The sequence below is a fragment of the Lampris incognitus genome, chromosome 9 (genome assembly GCF_029633865.1).
Source record: "Lampris incognitus isolate fLamInc1 chromosome 9, fLamInc1.hap2, whole genome shotgun sequence".
NCBI classification, from domain to species: domain Eukaryota; kingdom Metazoa; phylum Chordata; class Actinopteri; order Lampriformes; family Lampridae; genus Lampris; species Lampris incognitus.
This window is the reverse complement of record NC_079219.1, coordinates 28,675,717-28,697,183: the sequence shown is the minus strand read 5'-3', so window position 1 is coordinate 28,697,183 and position 21,467 is coordinate 28,675,717. Positions and strand designations below refer to the sequence as shown.

Below are 21,467 nucleotides of genomic sequence, written 5' to 3'. Positions count from 1 at the left end.
AGGCTAAGGTATTGTGTCCACTGTCAATCTCTGTAGGCTTGTACGTACACAACATGAGAACACTGAAGGGGATTTGTGGTTATTTCAGCCAGGGTGTTTAATGATATTCTTGTGTGCTTCTTCAAATTACTTATATTTGTTATATCACAATCTATATGAATGGACAAGGCTCAGCGTTTTCAGTTTTTATTTTCTAAAGCCATCCAGCATGCCGAATTTCACCACAAGGACACCATTACATAACCTCACACAAACAGGAACAACTTTTGGATCCGAGAAAACATAAAATCCGGGTGAAAATCAGTTTAAACCGATCTACTCCTTTTAAAAAATCTGGGTATTTTTTGTGAAAATCAGTAAAAACCGAAAACGCTGAGTCTTGTGAATGGAGTATGTGACTGGAAGACAGCAGTGGTATGGGCAAAGACTTTACTGCTGCTGGATTTCATACATGTAATTTAACAGAGGAGGAATGCAGAGCCACTCTGATGTGTGTCCCCTCTTCATCCATCAGGAAAATGACAATATGCTGTGCCACAATGCATTTATAGAGTATGAGAGGAGCTGATTTGATTGGCCAAGTCAAAGCCCATCCCAACTCCACCTGCTTATAATGTATTCATCCTAATCCAATCTCTCTATCAACTGCGCCTCGCTGCGCCAGGGCTGCACTTGCTTCTCTGCTGCCAGTTGCACCTGCTTTGGTGAGTTCAAACAGCTTAGTGTTAACATATAAGAAGACTTATGCTATACCTTAATATAAACCCATTTCACCATACAAGTTAGTTTCAACACAGAGTTAAGATATAGCTTTAAATTTATATCTTCTACTAGATGTAAAGCCATTCTTAAAGTGACCTTCGAAATGGTGGAACAGTAAAAAGATGGGAAGTCTCATGCTGAAAGACATTTTTAGCTACTGCTTCATGCCACTGTTTCAATGATGAGCCCCGGTCAGAAGCCCGTGGATAATGACAATGTGCAACAAGTTTTATTTCTATCTCAGTCTTCGTTTTGTGTGACAGATAACTACCATGAGGATATTTTAAGCTAAATTTGAGGGTGTTTCAATGCATGCCACTAGTCCATTGACGAAAATGTCACAACAAGCAACAATGTCTTCATGCATGCACAATAATCCAGGTAAGAAAATCAAAGAAGGTTGAATCAGTTCATCTGGACACGTTTATTGACAGATATGTTTCCTCACTCATCTAAGTGATCTCTTCAGTCTAAACTGACTGCAGCAATGTTTTGATTAAGGAGGCGTTTACAGTGAACATGGTACAGATGTATCTTAAGTATCAGGGGTGCAACCGCACAAACACATAACCTTCGTTTAACACTAACTAGTTACAACGTTAGCTTTAGTGTGGACGTCAGATCCTAACTCACGATCCCACTTACACATAACTGGTGCAACAGGCTTCTGGTCACCAACCTACCAAAAATATATTGGACACGTCCACATGTGCCAGTATGGCACATTTTCTCCAGTTTCATGAAAATAAAGTCCATGGTAACCTATACTGTAATCTGTATTGATATTTTTATTCATTATATTTAAAATCATAGTTTTATTGTTCTTTTCCAATAATTTTCTAACATGTATATTTGAGTTTTACAGTTAACAAGAAATTGTAATTATGTTTTCACAATCACGGTAAAATTTCCGGGTCACATTCATACACACACAAAAAAACAAAGTCTGTCAAGAGCACCTTTGATGTCATTACACTCATCACAACACAGGGAGGTTTTGGGTCACAATTTCTCTGGTTCAAAAGCACCACTGTTTACAGAGATAATGAAAAATAAATTTAGAATAGACCAAGTGCAGAGCAGCAAAATTTCAGACAGTGGCACAGATGTCAGGTTTATAACAAGCTGCAGCCGAGAGATTCAAGAACACTGCACTGTTTCTGAAAGCGGTGTGGCTCGTAATATTTGACAGCTTCTCCTTCGGCAACCTAGATAAAGCAGCCTGCTCCTTTCTACTACTGTGCTACCATTTGTTAAATGTAAGTGTCATACGACGGACGCTTTACATTGTGAGAAGAGGAGGAAAGAGGGCAGTATCCTTAATGGGGAGCCAGAGTATAGGGTACAACTACTGTAGAATTGCAGACACACCTCCCCCCTTTTTGCACTAAGGTTGTTACTAGGGTGTTCTAGTTCTCTGAAAGAAAAAATCTGGTTTCCTGATTTTTCGCCTAAGTGTCTGCTCTCTTATCCGTAGGTCAAACAAGCTGTCGAGAGAGGTCCCCCTTTTCCCTCTGATTTTAAGGACTACTATTTGAATATCTTCCAAGTCGCAAGTTCTTCTTCCATGTGCTAAAAGTATTCTAACTTAAGGAATGGACTGACAACACTACACAAGTTATTTGTTGGTAGGCTATTCCTTTGACAGTCTTGACTTCAAGCATTCCATTTGATCCAAAAACTAAAGATGAAGCATTAATTCATTCATTATCCAAACCGCTTATCCTAACTCAGGGTCACGGGGATGCTGGAGCCTATCCCAGCAGTCATTGGGTGGCAGGCAGGGAGACACCCTGGACAGGCCGCCAGACCACCACAGGGCCAAAAACACACACACACACACACACACACACACACACACACACACACACACACACACACACACACACACACACACACACACACCTAGGCACAATTTAGTATGGCCACTTCACCTGACCTACATGTCTTTGGACTGTGGGAGGAAACCAGAGCATCCGGAGGAAACCCACGCAGACACAGGGAGAACATGTAAACTCCACACAGAGGACAACCCATGACAACCCCCAAGGTTGGACTACCCTGGGGCTCAAACCCAGGACCTTCTTGCTGTGAGGCGACCATGCTAACCACTGCGCCACCATGCTACCTTGATGAAGCAGTCAATTAAAAATATCTTTGCACTTTCACTATCAAATTGCATATGCAGCATGTATGTAGGTCGGTGTCTCTCTCTCCATCTCTCTACTGCATTGTGTTGTATGGGTTATTTGCATTTCTTTCTCTCTCTCAATTTCTGTGTGTGTGTCTCTCTCTGTTCCTCTGTGTGTGTGTGTGTGTGTGTGTGTGTGTGTGTGTGTGTGTGTGTGTGTGTGTGTCTCTCTCTCTCACACACACACACACGCACACACACACATTTGTGTGTTGTGTGTACTCTGCATCTTTTTGCTATTATGTATGTACAGTAAGTATGTCACTCTCTCTCTCTCTCTCTCTCTCTCTCTATTTATTTATTGAGTCATTTATGGAAAGCCATTTTGTACTTAGCGTTATTCATCCATTTCAGGGGTTTCCAGTGTCTTAAAACACTGCTTTAAATTTGAAAAAGAAAAATATATTGGACAACTACCCCTCCAAAAAGCAAACCTAATGAATTCAAGGATTTATGTTAACTTGGACCAAGCACCCTGAATTGCTCTGAAGCCAAATGTTGATTCAGAATCGATATCAGGAAAGCTGAATGTCCAACCAGTCAGCCATCCAATGTTGATTTTCTGTGTAGCTGTCAAACAAGTAACCCTGAGTTCTTCAGTGACCTTGTACTGACATTACTTTACATCTGCCTGGAATAATACATGTAATAGGGCCTCGGTGATTACTGTTGGTACTACATATGTCATATTGCTCGCCGGTTCGAATCCCCGTGTCACCTCTGACTTGGTCGGGCATCCCTACAGACACAATTGGCTGTGTCTGCGAGTGGTGAGCCGGATGTGGGTATGTGTCCTGGTCACTGCACTAGCGCCTCCTCTGGTTGGTCGGGGCACCTGTTCAGGGGGGAGGGGGAACTGGGGGGGGGGGGAATAGCGTGATCCTCCCACGCGCTACGTCCCCCTGGTAAAACTCCTCACTGTCAGGTGAAAAGAAGAAGCTGGCGACTCCACGTGGATCAGAGGAGGCATGTGGTAGTCTGCAGCCCTCTTCGGATCGGCAGAGAGGGTGGAGCAGCGACCGGGACGGCTCATAAGAGCGGGGTAATTGGCCGGATACAATTGGGGGGCAAAGATCCAAAAAAAAACATTTTTTAAATCCCCAAGGATAAGGAGTAGGAAGTCTGGATATTTGCGCTCAATATCTGTAATTTGATCAGCCAGGTGTTTTAACACCTCTTTAACACAGGCCTGGGGTGGGATTATACGCCGACTAGAATAAATGATGAAAATTCCCACGGTGAATAGAATGGTTTAGAGCAGTGGTGCCCAACCCTGCTCTTGGAGAGCCACCCTCCCGCCGGTTTTCACTCCAACCCTGATTTAACACAACTGAGTCAATTAATCAAGGCCTTGGTCAGTAGGTAATTAGTAGAATCAGGTGTGTTAAATTAGGGTTGGAGTGAAAAACGGCAGGACGGTCGGCACCACTGGTTTACAGCCAATGAAAAAGGTCTCTAAGTGAGGGCTGCATGATTTCTTCAACACTGTGACATCCGTACACCAACCTTCGTGACGCATATGGCGCCACCCCATCCCCCCCCCCCCCGCCCATAGCGCCATATCACGGTCCGCCTGGAGGAAACTGCGGCACATGAAGTGTACTGTCCGTGATATGCTCACTAAGCCGGGTTTCAGTGAAACACAGGGTGGCCACGGCTGTACCGATCAAGACTTCGACAAGACTTTTGTTAAAATGTTTAATTAAAGCCGGTAAAAAAAAAGCCTGTTCAATATGTCGAGTGGCCAGTTTTACTAATATTTTACTTATTAATTACTTACATTTTACTTATTTTTTCAACAATTATGTTTCCCTTTGAAAACAAATTAAAGTGGAAATATTGTGCATGTGGTCTTTTAGGTGGTGCTGCAGATTATAGACATGCCTTAAGGCATTTATATTCTAAATAGACGTACTTAGCACCAAATCTCAAGATGCAAAAAAACCCCACAAAAAACACAAAAAAGCAAGCACGCTGTATATTAAGGTTCTGCATTTAAGTATCTCATGTACTGTACATTTAAAAGTCCCATCATGTAAAGTTAACGTTAACATTTTGATTTATGAAGCCGTAAGTGATAATTGCATCCTAGTTTGACCACATTTTGACCACATTATCCATATAGAGACAACAGGTTGCACCATGCCATCACAGTTGCAGATCAGCCAAGTGTCGAGAACAATCAGCATGATGCGAGTGGGATGTCTTCAAGCCAACTAACATTTGTCATGTACAAACGGAACTCAACACTTAGAAAATATAAAGTGTGTGTGCACCTACCCAAAATGTACGTACAATTCACTGCTAAACAAAATGTATGAAAACAACAAATATAGCTAAGCAGTCAGGATGTCAATATTGTTGCTATCTGTAAAAATCTACTATCTACTATATGGTCAGTTTTCCAGGAACAATTATGCAGCTGACAATAATGAAGCAGTTACCGAAAATACACACTTAACTAATACTGACTGTAAACCATTGAGGGTGAAAGATCACAATAGGTGGTTTTAATCTTACAACATCCTAACACATGAAATTTCCTCGCAAATCAGTTATGACCGAGGTAATTCAAGGGCCGTGGAAAAAATGCTTCGAACATTTTTTAGGCTGTGCATTTTGGGTGTAACAATAATATTTTTTTAAATCTCATATTACAACGGTGCCTTTGCCAGGCTGGATTATGGGTTGAACATTTATTTTTCTATTGCATTTGGATAGACCTGTGAAATCTTTTAAATGCGAAGGGAGTGACGCCATGTTTTCCGCCCATCTCAGTTTATTCATAACATACTTCACAATAGCGCCGCTTTGCAGGACCACTTCTACAAATGAACGAGGATAGGTTTCCCCTAAAGCATTTCAGCAATAATATAATATGTTCTAAATGACAGTGGAGGGGGCTTAATATAATCTTACTGTTATTGCTTTTCAAATGCCTTATCAACAAAAGAGAAATGCACTTGTGAGTGAAACATAATAAGACACAGACACTAGTGGTCTACTCTTAGTCAATAATACAAGAGCTAATAAGAAACCCTGTCTTATGACTCACATCTAATTGACAAGAAAATTAGTACTATTCCAAAGAAAGGTGCAGATTCATCCCCATGTATCCAGTGTATTTTTCTACTTGATATTTGAAAGGTGGCTACTCCTTCCATAATACTGTGTGGGGGGTAAAAAGCCTCTAACATCCCCTGAGGATAAGTGGCTCTTGCCCCAGATGCTGCATATTCGAGGTCAGCACCATAGACAGCTATTCCTTCCCATCTTCTTGTCTGCCCAGATTTTCTCAGTCTGGTTGAAAAGCTTGCCTGTCCAACGTCCACATCTGCTGCTGCCCTAAATTACATGAAGCAATATGCAACTAGAAGAGTGCACTTAGTAGAGTGCAGATCTCCACCAGACATATCTCCCCTTTTCCTGTGCTCAGACTTAGCAGCTACCACCCCTTTTTCACTTACCGGAAGAAGGGAATATACGGAGGCACTGCCTGAGTATCTCCCCTTCTCCGGTGCTCAGACTTAGGCGAAAAACCAGCTGAGGGTTAGTACTCAAATGCAATATAAAACAGGTTTTCCAAAGGTTTTGAATCACCGCAATCACGAGAGGTCCTTGATCATACGGTCATAACTGCACAAAAAATCTTAGACTGACAGGCCCGGTAGTATGAAAAATTAGCTGCAGACAGACACATGCACACAAGCACAGAAAAAACTGTGTTTTTCCTGCCATTATAAGGCTTTTGCGCAGCACCCAAGTTGACTGAACGGGTCTAATATGAACTTGCACTTTCCAGAAAGAAAAGGTTTGCTATGAAACTATTTTGGTCTAACCCTAATCCTGGCTTTATTTTCATAATATAACAAAACTGGGTAAACCTTTTATGCTCACGCATGCATGACTCACATCTACAGTTGACTCAGATCGGGCAGTGACAAGAATATAGAACACTTCCTGTTCTGACTGAAACCGAGAGGAAGTTGTTCCTTTATAACTTTCACATTTTTCGATTATCAAGATTCTTTTAATAACTTTTGATTATGTTGCTGCCTGATCTGAGTCCACCGTAGATGTGAGTCTCCCGTGCAAAAGCGTATAGTGGTTTACCCAGCTTTATAATATTATGAAAATAAAGACAGAGGTTATTTTTGGTTCATCCAGTGTTCCTCCGGTTCTCCTGTGCTGAGGTCAGTGGTGAATGGTTTGCTGACTTGCAAAATACGATCAATTCCTTGTTTACATTCAAGACTCATATCCGAATACATAATGTTTTGACATTGTTGCTGCCTGACATGACTCACATCTGTGGTTGACTCAGATCGGGCAGTGACAGAGAGCAGCGTTGGTCGTGCGAGCTAGAGAGTGAATGAAGAGAGGGAGCGATGGTACCGAGAACAAATGTTTTTCAAACGTTTTGAATCCTCGCAGCCACGAGAGGTTCTTGATCATACAGCCATAACTGTGCCCAAAAGATATTAGGCTGATAGGTCCAGTAGTATGCAAGATTAGATGTGGGCAGATACACAGACAAACACATGTGGCCAACTGCAATATCCTCCCCAGCTACTACCTGACGGAGATAAAAAGCGATACAGAGAACAAGGAAAGTGGCATTGTATACTGAGAATAGTAAGAGGGATTTAATGTGGGTCCACAACTCAGCAAAAAAAAATAAAAGCTTTAAGCATATAGTCATCTGTGCTCATGGCCTACAATGATTTGGTCTGACCTAGCCCTTTGTTAACAAAAACCTGTCTACAAAAACCTGCCACAATTACATGGGTCTTTTCCTTTCAAGTCATATTTTCTTCTTTTTTTTTTAAATAAGTTCTGTCTTTTAAAAGTACTGAATCAGTTTTTTTCCCCCCGTTTTTCTCCACTCAGCTGTTTTCCTAAACCTATATTAAGCTTATCCTTGGCATGGAGTTATTTCAATAGCCTTGAGTAATTAAGATTTAATTGTGAATATGTCCTAAGGTTTGGCTTTTCTCTCGCTTGGAAGCCATCCTCCCCCTAACAATAGGCTGAGTAAACAGTGGGGTTTTCAAATCACTGCTGAAACTGCTGCAATTGTGAATCATCTTGGATTGTGTAATACTTTAACATCAGAAATGTAGAAATGTAGAGGTGCAGTAAGCAACAGTAGTTGGCTTTTTACACTGGAGGTCAAAAGACTACCCAGGCTTTATGAGCCACATGTCCAAACATCTGCTGTTTAAATCTGTGTTTCTTCAACTTTTTCAGCCCTGAACCGGAATGGTGTAAACATTGTCTCACCCTGGGAACTCCAGCTCATTAAAACATCAGCCAAGTAAATAATAACACTGGTACTCTTGTCATGACATCCACCAGAAACAGGCCCCCAAATACATTTCTCGTCTTAACAGACAGATTAAGAAACATTGTTCTAGCATAAATGCTACATGAAAAGCATGCCACTTTTAATCCTTTGTGTTATTAACCAGTACTTACATGACCGTCCTTGTTTTTTTTTATTATTTGTTTCTGATTTTTCCCTTTTTCTCCCAATTTAGTGGCCAATCAATTCCTATTTTAGTTCAATCACCCACCCTCGTACTGCATGCGTTTGCCAACTGCATCTCTCTGGCTGGCAGTCTCGAAGGAGACGCCTTGCCACTTCCGTGACAAGGTGAATCCAGGCCGAACCACTGCTTTTTCCGGCACACACAGAGACGCATTCATGTGACGAACACAAGCCGACTCCGCCCCCCTCCCAAAGACAGCGCTGCCAATTATTGCTGCTTCATCGAATCCGGCCATAGTCGGATCTGACCGTCCTTGGTTTTAACTGAATTAAAATTTCCTAGCTTCTCTGCTAAATGCTATGGTGAGGGAAAAAAAACCATCAGAAAGATGAGAAAGAAGACTTAACCATAATTCAGTTTGTATTATAACCCACTAAAATGTATGTGCAAGTTCATAATGACTCATCTACCCACTGGATCGTAGCATCATGATTTATGTTGCATATAATTCATGGTGCAGGTGCTGTTACCTTCATAGAAGATCTTAAAGCCACTGTTGGATCTGCTGTTGTCAGTAGTGAAGAGCAGATACAGGAAGTTACTGCTGCTAAACAGGAACTGAGGCACCTGGGTTCCATTGAACGAGCCAATCAACGGGGAGAGCAAGTTGGGGCCATCATGAACTTCCAGGAAGTCATAGCTAAGCTCTGTCTGAAACCTGACATGAATTAAAAATAAGAAGAGAATTTATAAAGGGGTAGGAGAGTGAGAGGGAGACAAAAACCTCATTCAAACATGCCAAGTAATCTGTAAATGTTCCCTCAATTTTACATGTCAGGCTCCTGTGTGAACGCCAGCCAGTCTATAATCAGAAAAAGTTGCATCAGCAATTTGCTGACTTGTGACGTAGTAACATTTATGGAAATATTACCAAACAATGACAGTGAAAAATCATCAGATTGCCATATCAAAAGTTTTACAAGAGCGAGTGAAACAATCACAAGGAACATATCTGCGAGTTGGGAGCAATGAGCAATGACTCTACCAGAAATGGATAAAAATTATTTAAAAAGATAAGATCAATATCCATCCATCCATTATCTGGACCGCTTATCCTGCTCTCAGGGTTGCGGGAATGCTGGAGCCTATTCCAGCAGTCATTAGGCGGTAGGTGGGGAGACACCCTGGACAGGCCACCAGGCCATCACAAGGCTACCCCCCCACCCACACACACACACACAAACACACACACATACACATACACATACCTAGGGAAAATTTTAGTATGGCCAATTCACCTGACTTACATGTCTTTGGACTGTGGGAGGAAACCGGAGCCCCCGGAGGAAACCCACGCAGACACGGGGAGAACATGCAAACTCCACACAGAGGATGACCCGGGATGACCCACCAAGGTTGGACTACCCCGGGGCTTGAACCCAGGACCTTCTTGCTGTGAGGTCACCGCGCTAACCACTGCGCCACCGTGCCGTCATAAGATCAAGATCAATGGGTTTCTCAAAAATCTGATAGGGCATAGATTTGTCCACTGGGCTGCGCATCATAAAACTTAAAGCAATGCTAAGCTTCAATGCCTCTATCAAAACCAAATAGCGAAAAACAAGCTGTTAATGAGGTTTAAAAAAAAAACAAAAAAACACATACTCTGTATTAACAATGCAAACAATAGAAACACATGAACATATTACTTTAACTCTATAAATTTAAACCAACAGCAGAATTGTCCCACTGGCATAGGAAAACCTCAAACATTCAAACTCGCTGGGGGGAAAAAAAGATCTGGGCTCTTTCCCAAAACATCCATCAGCAAAGCAGTTCTTTGTTTCTTCACAAGACTGTGTATCACAGCAGTGAGAAAGCTATTAATAGAAAACTGAACATTTGATTTTTTTTTTAATGTTGCGGAATACATTTTCTTATTTTGACATCTTTAATGTTAATTAATATATTTTTTTAAAATGTATTGCTTGGCTAATTTAGTGCTCTAAAAAATGTGTAAATGGGAGTCGGTGAATTAAACACTTGTGTGAGATTTTCAACGTTTTGGGAAACTCAACCTCAATCTTCTTACTGCCTCGTCTCCATTTGTATTTCCTACTGAATGATATAATTTCCTCCGCAATGATATAATGTGGATGTTCTGTATGTCACTATTCCCCAGTCCAGTCCTCAGGTACCGCCTATACTGTTGATTATCTACTATGCCAGGTAGGTACAATCACCTTTTTTGTCAGGTATTCCAACCTACGGGAAGCGTATTACGACCACCAACGGAGGTCCCCCCCCCCTCAAAAAGGGGGATGTGCGTGGGGGTGTCATATTCTGAGTTTAGTGTCAGAATTTCTGAGGGAAAAAAAGCCAGAATTTCTGAGATTTAAGTCAGAGTTTCTGATTAAAAAAAAATAAGCAAATAAAAAAGTAGGAAATATACCTCGCAGAAAGACAGAGCGGGTCAAATTAACATGACAGGTTCCATACCTTGAGTATAAATTAATTTGATAATCTGTCATATCCCAGCTTGTTGCACCACAAATCCCCTTTAAATGACTCGAAGATGCACCCACGCTAGCCTTTCATTTGGCCATTTCTTAATAGATCCTCCTGCACAAAGGCTATTACCTCATTTAAATCCAAAAGTTTTCTCCTGAAAAGTTCATGACAACATCGCTTCAAAGTACCAATACTTGTTATAATGATGCCAACAGACAAAGAATTTCCTAATTACTAAATCCAGTTCCAAAACATAACTTGATAAGAACATTTGTGTTATCCATTTTAACGAATAGCCCCAGTAAACACTAAACTGACTTTTTTCTCAGAAATTCTAACTTAAATCTCTGGTTATTTCTGACTTTTTTTCTAAGCAATTCTCACTTTAATCACAGATGCTATTTCTGAAAATTTTCTCAGAAATTCGGACAAACTCTGAACCCCCCCCCCCCGCCGTGTGTGTCCCCGCTTCCAGAGAGGGGGGGGGGGGCCTCCGTTGGTGTCCCTAATACACTTCCGTACCAACCGTCTAATCACGCTGATTAAGAATGCAAAGAAATTTTTTTTTGAATTCAAGTATTTCAGTCTTTTTTTAACAGTTATCGGCTTGGTATAAATTAGCTACAAATGTTAACGTTAGGTTGAAGTTGATAAATTTGTCTCCATCTCATTCTCTGTTCATCTTGGCTTCCTCCAGGATTTGACAGTGAAGGGTGAACAAGCATATGCTACGCATTGCATTGTGTTTTTTTTTTTTTGATAAAGTAGCTTACATGCTTTGTACACTACATTTAGCTTACATGCTTTGTACACTACATTTTCTGTTGCTTTTTGAAACTTTTTGAGGGCACTATACTGCTTAAATTACACAGCTGGAGTTTTGGACAAAAATGAAATATGTGAGAGTGATGACGGTGCCCTAGGTAACATATACAGAGTGGTTTTAGACACAGCAAGAGCTTTTTAGACCTGACACAACAGGCGAATGTGATTACCTACCTGGCAAAATAGAAAACCAGCAGTACCGGTGGTTCAAAATGACCAGGATTAGGGAACATTGCTGAAGCAGTGTGCATGAATGCACATAAGTTCATGCATGTTTTCGTGTGTGTGTGAATGTGTGTGCATGCGTGTGCGTGTCTGTATGTCTGTGTGTGTGGCTTTTGGCCTCCCATGTGTATCTTTTTTTCCACAGTTGAGTAGTTGCAGCAGTCTGACCTGTCAAAGCTGATCTTGATGGAGCATCCCAACTCAGCCTCAATCACCCACTCACAACTCAGAGAGTCCTTGTAGTAGCCAGGCCACCCAGGGGAGAGAATGACTCCGGATGGCCCCGAGTAGTGGCCCCCACATGGAGCTGCAGGAGCAAATAAATAGAAGGGGGGTAAGAGGAGTGTGGAGAATGAATAAGAATAAGGAGGAATGAATAAAAGAAGAGAGGATAAATGGCAGAGTAATGGAGGAATGAGAGAATGAAGGGAAAGTTGGTGAATGGTTGTAGAGGGTATCAACAATGAGGAAGGAAAGTAAAACAGAATAAAGTGTTGATTGAAGGATAGTTGAGTTGGATAAGAAGAACAAAAGAAGAAGGAAAATGTAGGAGGGATGGAGCAAGTCAAAGGTTGTAGGACGGATGAAAAAATAACCAAGAGCGGGGGGGGCGGGTAAGGTTGGAGAAGGGAAAATAGATGGCAGAGTGATAGAGGGACCAGAGTATGATGAGGAGAGAGAGTGAGAGTAAGAGAAAGAGGCAGGAGAAGATTGATGAAGGGGTATGGAAGAGTGAAAGGATGGATGGGTGGAGAGCTGTTTGGCAGAGAACACAAGAGAACGTGGGTGGTCAGGGAAAGATTGGTTGGATAGTAATGCAAAGAGGAGGCAGATGAGGTGAGGTTAGAGGAAAGGATGGTTTGGTTAGGGGAATGGAAGAGGTAAGAAATACTGGAGAAGACAAAGGGGTGCAAAGGAGACAGTTTAGATATCAGGGGCAAGAACTGCATGGGGTTTATGAAGGCATAGGAGCATGCTATCGTTTTCTAAACCAAAATACCACTCGCAAACCTCTTTACAGCAACAATAACTTCAAAAACATACTGAAAGAGTAACTAAACCCTAGACCATTTTAGTGAGTTTGCTGACATCTACAGGTTAAAAACCATGTAAAGGTTAAAACATGCCGGGGTGGTCTTGGTACTCTGTGATGTTAGTGTAGCAGGATAAACACATGTAGGTGTGCTAAAGAACCAGCTTTGACAGTACGACTATTGTCAGTGCTGGCTCTCTCTGTCTGCCAATACTGACATGTGTAATGGCACACCTACAACCAACAGAGCCATAATTAATTGTATTAGCTGCAACTGTGTTCATCCTGCTATTCTAACATCACAGAGTACCCAGACCAGCCTGACATGGTTTTTAACCTGTGCATGTTTTTTAAACTGCCCCTCGAATTCGCTATATTTGGTGTCAGGAGTGGGATGGTGAGACCATGAGGCCATCGGAAGAGCATGCGACGAGCCCCCATGTTACAACCCCTGGCTCTACAGAGTACAACCAAAAAGGGGGACGCCTCAAAACCATTCAATAAACCAAAATGATTTATTACAAAATAAAGAATAAACTCAATGCAATAAAGTATTGATGAGTTTGTCCGTAATCCCTCAGTGGAGTAGATAGAGTCGTGCATTAATACAGACCAATTGCTTAAAATAGCAGATTATTATTCCTTGGATGTTGGTGATAGAAGGCAAAGTAGAGACGCTGTTAAGGCTGCAGTGAAGTCCCAGTTGGATTGGAAGGTCTTGTTAAGTAAGGTAGAGAAGAGGCCTGGTCCACTTCTCCAGCCACCCGTAGGTAGTAATCTCATGTTTGAACAGCAGAAAGAGCTGCTCTTGTTGCAGCTAAAGTATGATAGTAAAAAACTTGAAACCGAGTGGAAACTGGAGCAAGCAAAGTTAGAGCTGTAACACGCTAAACTGGATTTGATTAAAAAAGAATAACAGGTGATTCTATTAAGGACTTTCATATCTCTCCTGGTGAGTCCCCAAACCAGTTTGATGCCAGCAATTTGTGCCTTGCCCCACCGTTCAGTGAACGGGATCCAGGCACCTTTTTTCTCTGTTTGAGTGCATTGCTGATGCTAGGTGGCCTGATGCGGAGCACACTTTGTTATTGCAGCGCGTCATGATTGGTAAGGCACAAGAAGCATATGCTGCTCTCAGTTCAGTCAGTAGTCATAGCTATGATAAAGTGAAGTCCGCTGTGTTAAGGGCGTATGAACTGGTGCCCGAGGCTTACCGGGAGTGGTTTAGGTTATGGAGAAAGGGAGATAAGCAGATGCATGGTGAGTTCGCTAGGGATCTAGCCACTCATTTTCACTGCTGGTGCACCGCTTTGGAAGTGGAAACGTTTGAGGACTTGGCCGATCTTTTTGTGCCATAACAGTTCAAAGACTCACTCCTTGGCTACATAGCCAACAACATTAATGAGCGTAAAGTTGAGACTGCTGCGGAGGCTGCTGCCCTAGCTGACAAGTATGTTTTAACGTACAAAAACGCTTTTGGAGATGTGCGCACTTGCGAGCAGTGTATGGCAGGTGGTTTGCATTTCATGAGGCAGGATGGGTCGAGACGGGAGTTCAGTACATGCAAAAATGATCGTGGGTCAGGTGGGAAGTTTGATCCAAATGGAGCTTGTAATTACTGTCGGGGGAAGGGACATTGGAAGGCAGAGTGTCCTGTTCTTAGAGGTAGGAGTAAGTTATCAGGAAATAGGGGGCAGGGAAAGGCTGTAGTGTTCGCCACCTCTATCCAAATTAGTAATCCTTTTGTGCAGATTCCAGAGCAGGTGCAACCGCCAGCATCCCCATGTCACTCTGCCGGTCCTGATTATTCTGATTTCTCACTATTTATTACAGAAGGTCATGTCTCACTTGTGGGAAGTAATGTGAAAGTCCCAGTGAAAATCCTGCGGGAAACTGGAGCTGTAGATTCTTTCATTTTAGAATCAGTACTTCCTTTTTCTGCTAAGTCTGATACTGGTGATAGTGTCTTGGTACGGGGCATGGGCTTAACCACGTTGTCTGTCCCACTTCATCACATGATGCTCATGTCTGACCTGGTGGAAGTGGTGGCTGGTGTCCACCCAGCGCTACAGGTTGAGGAGGTTCACCTCATTCTAGGCAATGGTCTGGCTGGGGGATGTGTTTGGGCTAATGTGCTGCCACCTCCAGTAGTTACCCCTTCACTGACACTCGTGAGGGCTGTAGATGAAAGTGCACAAAGTTTGCCAGAGGTTTGCACAGCCTGCGCTGTGACGCATGCTATGAGCTGCGCTACACCTGTTCCACAGCTTGAGCTACGTGGTAAAAAAGAGGACCGCACAGTGCCATTGTTATCCTTGCCAGATCTGTCTGACTCGCCTTTTTCTGTTTCCTTGGAGGATGTGGCTAGCGCACAGCAGGCGGATCCTATCTTGAAGGAACTCCTTGACGGTGGCTGTCCAGAGGGTGTGGGGTCCAGCCTTGCGCATGAATGGTTCATCCAGAATGGGCTGTTGATGAGGAAATGGGTGCCTCATGGGGAGAGTGTTGTTGGTGATGCTATTGTGCAGATTGTAGTCCCTAAGAAATTTCGCAAATTGGTGTTGGAACTCTCTCATGATAGGTCCGGACATTTGGGGGTGAGAAAAACATACAACCATATCCTGAGATATTTTTTTATTTGGCCTCGTGTGAAGAGGGATGTTACGGCTAATGTCAAACCATGTCACACTTGTCAGTTGACAGGGAAACCAAATCAAAGAATCAAACCTGCACCCACCCTGGGTACTGGTATTTGGAGTGGGAACACTGCTGTCGCCTCTACTCATGAGGGGGTGGGTGGGGACAAGTCGGTATTGGTCCTGAAGACGGTGTTTTGCGTGACCGGCTGAAAAACTCAGAGTCTCTGGCTAGGTTGGAAAGGTTGCTTAGTCATTTATCTGAACAAAAGTGTGTTGAGTTGGCAAAGTTAATCATGTTGAGTTGGCAAAGTTAATCAGGTCTTATCCTGTTTTGTTTGGAGATATTCAGCGGGACACCTGCCGTCATGCACACATTGGTTTGAACACGATACAGATGTAGGAGACGCTCAGCCAGTCAGGCAGCATTTTTATCGTGTTTCTCCAGATAAATGCAAAATGTTGGACTATGAAACTCTGAACCTGAAGTGAGTGAAAAATCATAGCTTGATTAATATTCATTACTTAAAAGCTTGACTTTTCAGATAACATAAAGATTTTTATCTCAGAACAGGCATTAGACAAATGTCAAGGGCCAAATGAAATGACAATTTTACATGTGGTTATAAACAAGATAGCTAGATACCATAGATTTATATGATGATGCCAGCTAATAATGAGCTATTCCAGTGCAGTACCTTCACATTTGGGTATGAGTCCACTCCACATCACCTTGCCCTCTTCCAACCGGCAAGTGATGGTGTCAGCCCCCTGCGTCTTAATGAAGCCCTCCTCACATACCACAGAGATGGAGCTTCCCAGCTGGAAGCTGTCTCCAAAGCGCCTGGCATTCAGCGGGACACCTGGGTCAGGGCACTCGTTGTGCCCGAACGCTTGTAATGAGAAGAAAGGGAATAAGATCTAGTGACTCCCTCTGTCCGTTTTGTGAATAAGAAATTAGGTATTTGAGGGGTAGCATGATAAGGGAAATTGATGTAGCGGTCTACGGGAGGAGAGAAAGGGGGAAATGTAGCCAGGTCATTATACATCTAAGGATAACAAAAGCTACTGTCTTTATCACTTGTTGGGTCTTCACTGTGGACAAAAGGGAACTGCACCGACATTGTAGTCAAAGCGTTAGGTATATCCAATTTTTAAAACAAGCTGTTGTTGTTTTTTTTTTAGACACTGATGTTCATTTAAATCACACCGTCAAAGCTTTTCTACAATGGAACAGAATGATTAATTCATTCAAATGCACCAATATACTACAATTATGGCACTGGCAATGAAATATAGCTCTATTTCATTGAACAAATTACCCCTATTGAATTGTTGTCATCTCTCTGACACAAAATAAGCTTTTAACATCTCCAAATTTCCTTTCAGATAATCTGGTTATTTTGGTGTTTTAGTGTCATATTTTTAATGTGTGAAAATTTGATTGCTGGCATGATAAGGAGCAATATTTTTTTAAGATGTTCACAAATATAAGCCTCCTTTAGCCCTCTACACCACAACAAAAGCCCTTAAACGGTATCTGCACTGCTTTAGTCAATTTTTGGCTGGACCGGACAAGTGGGCCAGCCCTACAAATGCGAAAGTTCGTGACTGAGTGATCAAGTTACACGATTGGACTGCTGGATCAGGTGACCAACAACATCACTGAAGTTACACGATTGGTCGGCCGAGGGCCAAGAGGTGTAAGGGAGAACACACAGTTAAAGCAACACAAATAACAATCACTCTCACAAAACGCTAACTGGTGAATTCACTAAGGATTGCATGGCTTTTGTGGCCACTAAACCTGCACAAACAAGACAAAAAGAAACCATGTAATTCTCAAAGTGTCCGAAAAGAGGGAAATGCATCCCGAGCTGTGCTGCCAAGCAAATAACATCTCAGTGCTCCGGTGTTATTTGCACTTTATTTAAATTAGGTAATATTATTACATTTGGCACAAAATTGGCCCCTTTGTATCCAAATGAGCCTCACTGCAAAAAAAGGCCGATTCACAAACAGCAGCGCTAATAGCCACACAGTTAAGAGTGAAAATTATTAGTGTCTTCAGAGAACTGGCGGTGACCGAGGCCCAGACTTTCCAGCGATCATTGCAGCAGTGATTGTCGCCAGGTGAAGGCATCGTTATGCCAGGCGTGCTTGTGAGCGGATATTTCACAGGAAAATATCCCTTTTTGATTTAACTGAGACACAAATCCTTCGCAGGTTACCAGGTCAAAAAATTCATGCTATAGCTACTTCATGGCATCAAGGATGACATTAAACCCGTCTACTGTGCTGTTGGCACAAAGCTGCCATTTATATTTTGCCACATGGATAATTGCTATCAGATGCAAAACAAGGGCAAATTGCAAGTGCAAAACTTTATCGGCAGCTTTGCACTGTAAAATCGTTTGTGAATTGGACCTTGAGACGGGGTAGATAGTGGTTGGAAGTGATGCGCAATTAATGGCGCTATCAACGGCTGCAATCCCTTTTTTGTGAATTTGCCTGTCAATACAGAGTGAGTCTGAGAAAAGCAAGAGACATCCACAGATAGAAACAGATGAAAGAGAAGGGGGAGTTGACAGATAATCAAAATAGTTATACTTACAATTAAATTAAATTCTTTTTCAAATCAAATATCCCAAGATATGAGTTGAAAGTATTGTTCTTGCAACTGCATTTATAACCTTTTTTTTTCTTTCTTTTTTTTTTTTACTCAAACATAACTTAACCATGTCATGTAATATGGTACTTCAGTACACATTAACAACAAATATTCCTGGGACCACTACAGAAAATTGCAGATGAACATTTAATATCCAAGAATTCATATTATAGACTAGCACTGACTATATCTAGGCCACAATTTCAAACACTGACTATACACAGTTCAGCCATATAGTACATTTTGACTTAGTCTTGTTAAATTAATGCTCTTATGAAATAAATCACTCACTGCTGTAGGTGATGTTGAATCCTCGCCCAGACATCGAATGATCGGCCTGGAACTCCAACTGCAATATGTTGCTGTTGGACGTCAAATGAGATGGGACCTCAGCTCCTGAGAAACGACCCAATATTGTTGCTCCTGACTGGTCACCATCTTTGACAGTGAGGAAGTCATAAGGAGGCTCAAGGTCAAAGTCATTAAAAGCCAGGTGGATTCTTGAACCAGGCTCAGAGATGATGAGCCAAACACAGTTGAGATTGTTCCCGTAGCCTTCTGGGTAGTCAGGCGATAAAACCGTCCCCGATGGCGCAGTGAAGTTGGAGAAACATGGGACTAAGAGGAACAAATAGATCTGATTTGATTCAAGAAAATCACTCATATCCCATATCAGACAGTTTACAGCAATTCACAGCTCTCACATGACAATCTCCTGTATATTATTGATTATACCATAATAACATGGTTGTACAGAATATTTTGAAATTTTTAGTGCCTGAGTATTGAATACACTATCCTAACTGTAATCATTAACATATTTAATTTCAATACTCAAGGAACTTACTCAGTGGCTTAATCAGATTACATTCAGAATAGTTTAAAAGTGCTCGTGAAAATGCTTTGCAATATCATGAATATTTGTCACATTGTTGCTTATTCAATGCTGTAGCTCCACACTATTATTTCAACATGTGTTGACCATCAGCCAATTATTGCTGCGCTGTACTGTCCGTCGTGTGATGTACACAGGAGGAAATATGTGCATGTTGAAAATAGTTCATGGTTTTTTCAAAGGTTGTATGATTACTTTCAATTTGGAGCAGGGTTCGCGTCACTGTATATCAGACATGCAGGCATTTAAGTTTAATAGGGGTCCTTTTCTGTTGACCTCAGTTCGCTGTTGCATGATTGTGAAATAGGCTATGTACAGAGCAAATGTACACACCCAAACTGCACACAGACACACAAAAATGTCACACAGAAATGCACTACATAAACTAAAACGCAGCGAGCAAATGCATTGTGGCAAATGAAATGTTTTCCATGTTCTTTATCATTAGGGAGTTGCACACTGCATCCTCAACCCATTCTTTTAAAAGAAAATCTCCTTCCATTATGTTTTAAATTTTCATGTGAAATTGCATTTGCCAATGAAAAAACATGAACATATAGTCTCACCTGTAATGCCGACACTAATAAGGAGGCAAGTATTCTAAAAGTATTCTCCTTAAAATGTACAAAGTAATTGTAATCTGAACACTGGTGTTTCAAAATGAACATGGGCTGAATATGGATATTGCATTTCTGTATTCTGAATACATAACACCTTTACTTGCATTCCATTATAACCCAACCCTGCATAACAAGACACTAAGATCAGCAAGGAACAATGTCAGAGCTGTTTGACTTGCTTAGCAATCAGGAGACAACACCATCCCCATGGGTGTGCCAAGTATTTGGTGAAACCAGAGACTGAAGGGAGAGGTAGAGTTGCTGCATACAATCCCTATGGACACTATTAAGTTTGAGAGACATAAGACTGTATCTCTCCGTTATGGATATGGGTTAGGTATATTTTGCAGGGGAAAATCACAGAATGCCTTTAGATTGCCGTGAGTAGAAAGGATCGAGTGTAACATATGCTTTCCATCTCCCGACTATTTACCGTTAACAGTGTGTTCCTTGATCTCTCTTCTCTCGAAAAACCCAAACATATGTTGCCATATTTTATTAACTTCCCACTTCTGATTATCGTCATGGTATGCCTGTTTACGTGCTTATTATGAGCTCTATGACCTTTTAACAACATAATTATCACCTGACAACTTAGCAGCATTGAGGAATTTCAAAAAGACAGGTAATTGCTTCATTTGCTGGCATGAGCACTCCATTGAACTTACATATGCAGATGGGGATATTAGCAGACCACTGATTGTTGTTCTGGCATGTTATCATCCTCTCGCCTATCAGCTCGAATCCAAACTGGCATTCAAAGCGCAAGACATCACCATTTAAAAAGCCACTGCCTTCTTGGTAGCCATACAGAGGTGTACCAGGGTCACCACAACTTTCTTTGTCAATTTCTATAGATGAGGGGAGTGGTGGAACAAGGTGATATGGAGAAGGGAGAGGATAGAATGAGGAAAAGTAGAAAGTTTAGTCCGGGAAAAATATTTGAGATATATTCATTTATTATTATCTGTAAATGTACAGGCAAAGTGGGGGCCTGGTTCAAAATTTTGAAACTGAGAGTAAGAGAGAGAGAGAGAGAGAGAGAGAGAGAGAGAGAGAGAGAGAGAGAGAGAGAGAGAGAGAGAGAGAGAGAGAGAGAGAGAGAGAGAGAGAGAGAGAGAGAGAGAGAGAGAGAGAGAGAGAGAGAGAGAGAACTCACTGCTTCCCTGATTGAGACTGACAAGACACAGAGGGAGAGAGTGGAAGATGTTATCACTTTTAGGGATCTTGTACCTTTATAGTTGATCTTGAAGCCAATTGACCCCACACTCTCATCAGATTGGAGATGAAGCCACATCTGATGAGACATGCTGACGATCAGATCAGGAACAAAACTCCCCGTCAGCCTACAGAGAAGACAATAACAAACTCACAGAAGTGTCCCAATCCACCATTCAAAATTTCCTGTCATCTTGATCAACCAAAAACCATTTGCTGTTGAACCACAAGTACCAACTGTTAAATTCAAGGATAACAGCTAACATATCAGAATGGAGTCTAATGAAGCTCCTTCCAACATAAAGTGACAAGTGATTTTTATATGCATTGGTTTAAATTTTGCCATTATTCCCCTCACTGAAAGTACAATTTGTTGCATTTTGTTGCA

General features: G+C 41.8%; 1 protein-coding gene across 1 annotated transcript in view; it reads right to left on the bottom strand.

The window, feature by feature from the left end:
• The window catches only part of LOC130118211 (CUB and sushi domain-containing protein 3-like), a 473,370-nt gene that overhangs the window by 317,178 nt on the left and 134,725 nt on the right, over positions 1-21,467 (bottom strand). Inside the window, 6 exon segments of the mRNA XM_056286604.1 lie at positions 8,976-9,163; positions 12,175-12,313; positions 16,374-16,568; positions 18,638-18,964; positions 20,530-20,712; positions 21,095-21,207. Of these exon segments, the coding sequence (XP_056142579.1) occupies positions 8,976-9,163; positions 12,175-12,313; positions 16,374-16,568; positions 18,638-18,964; positions 20,530-20,712; positions 21,095-21,207 (1,145 nt within the window).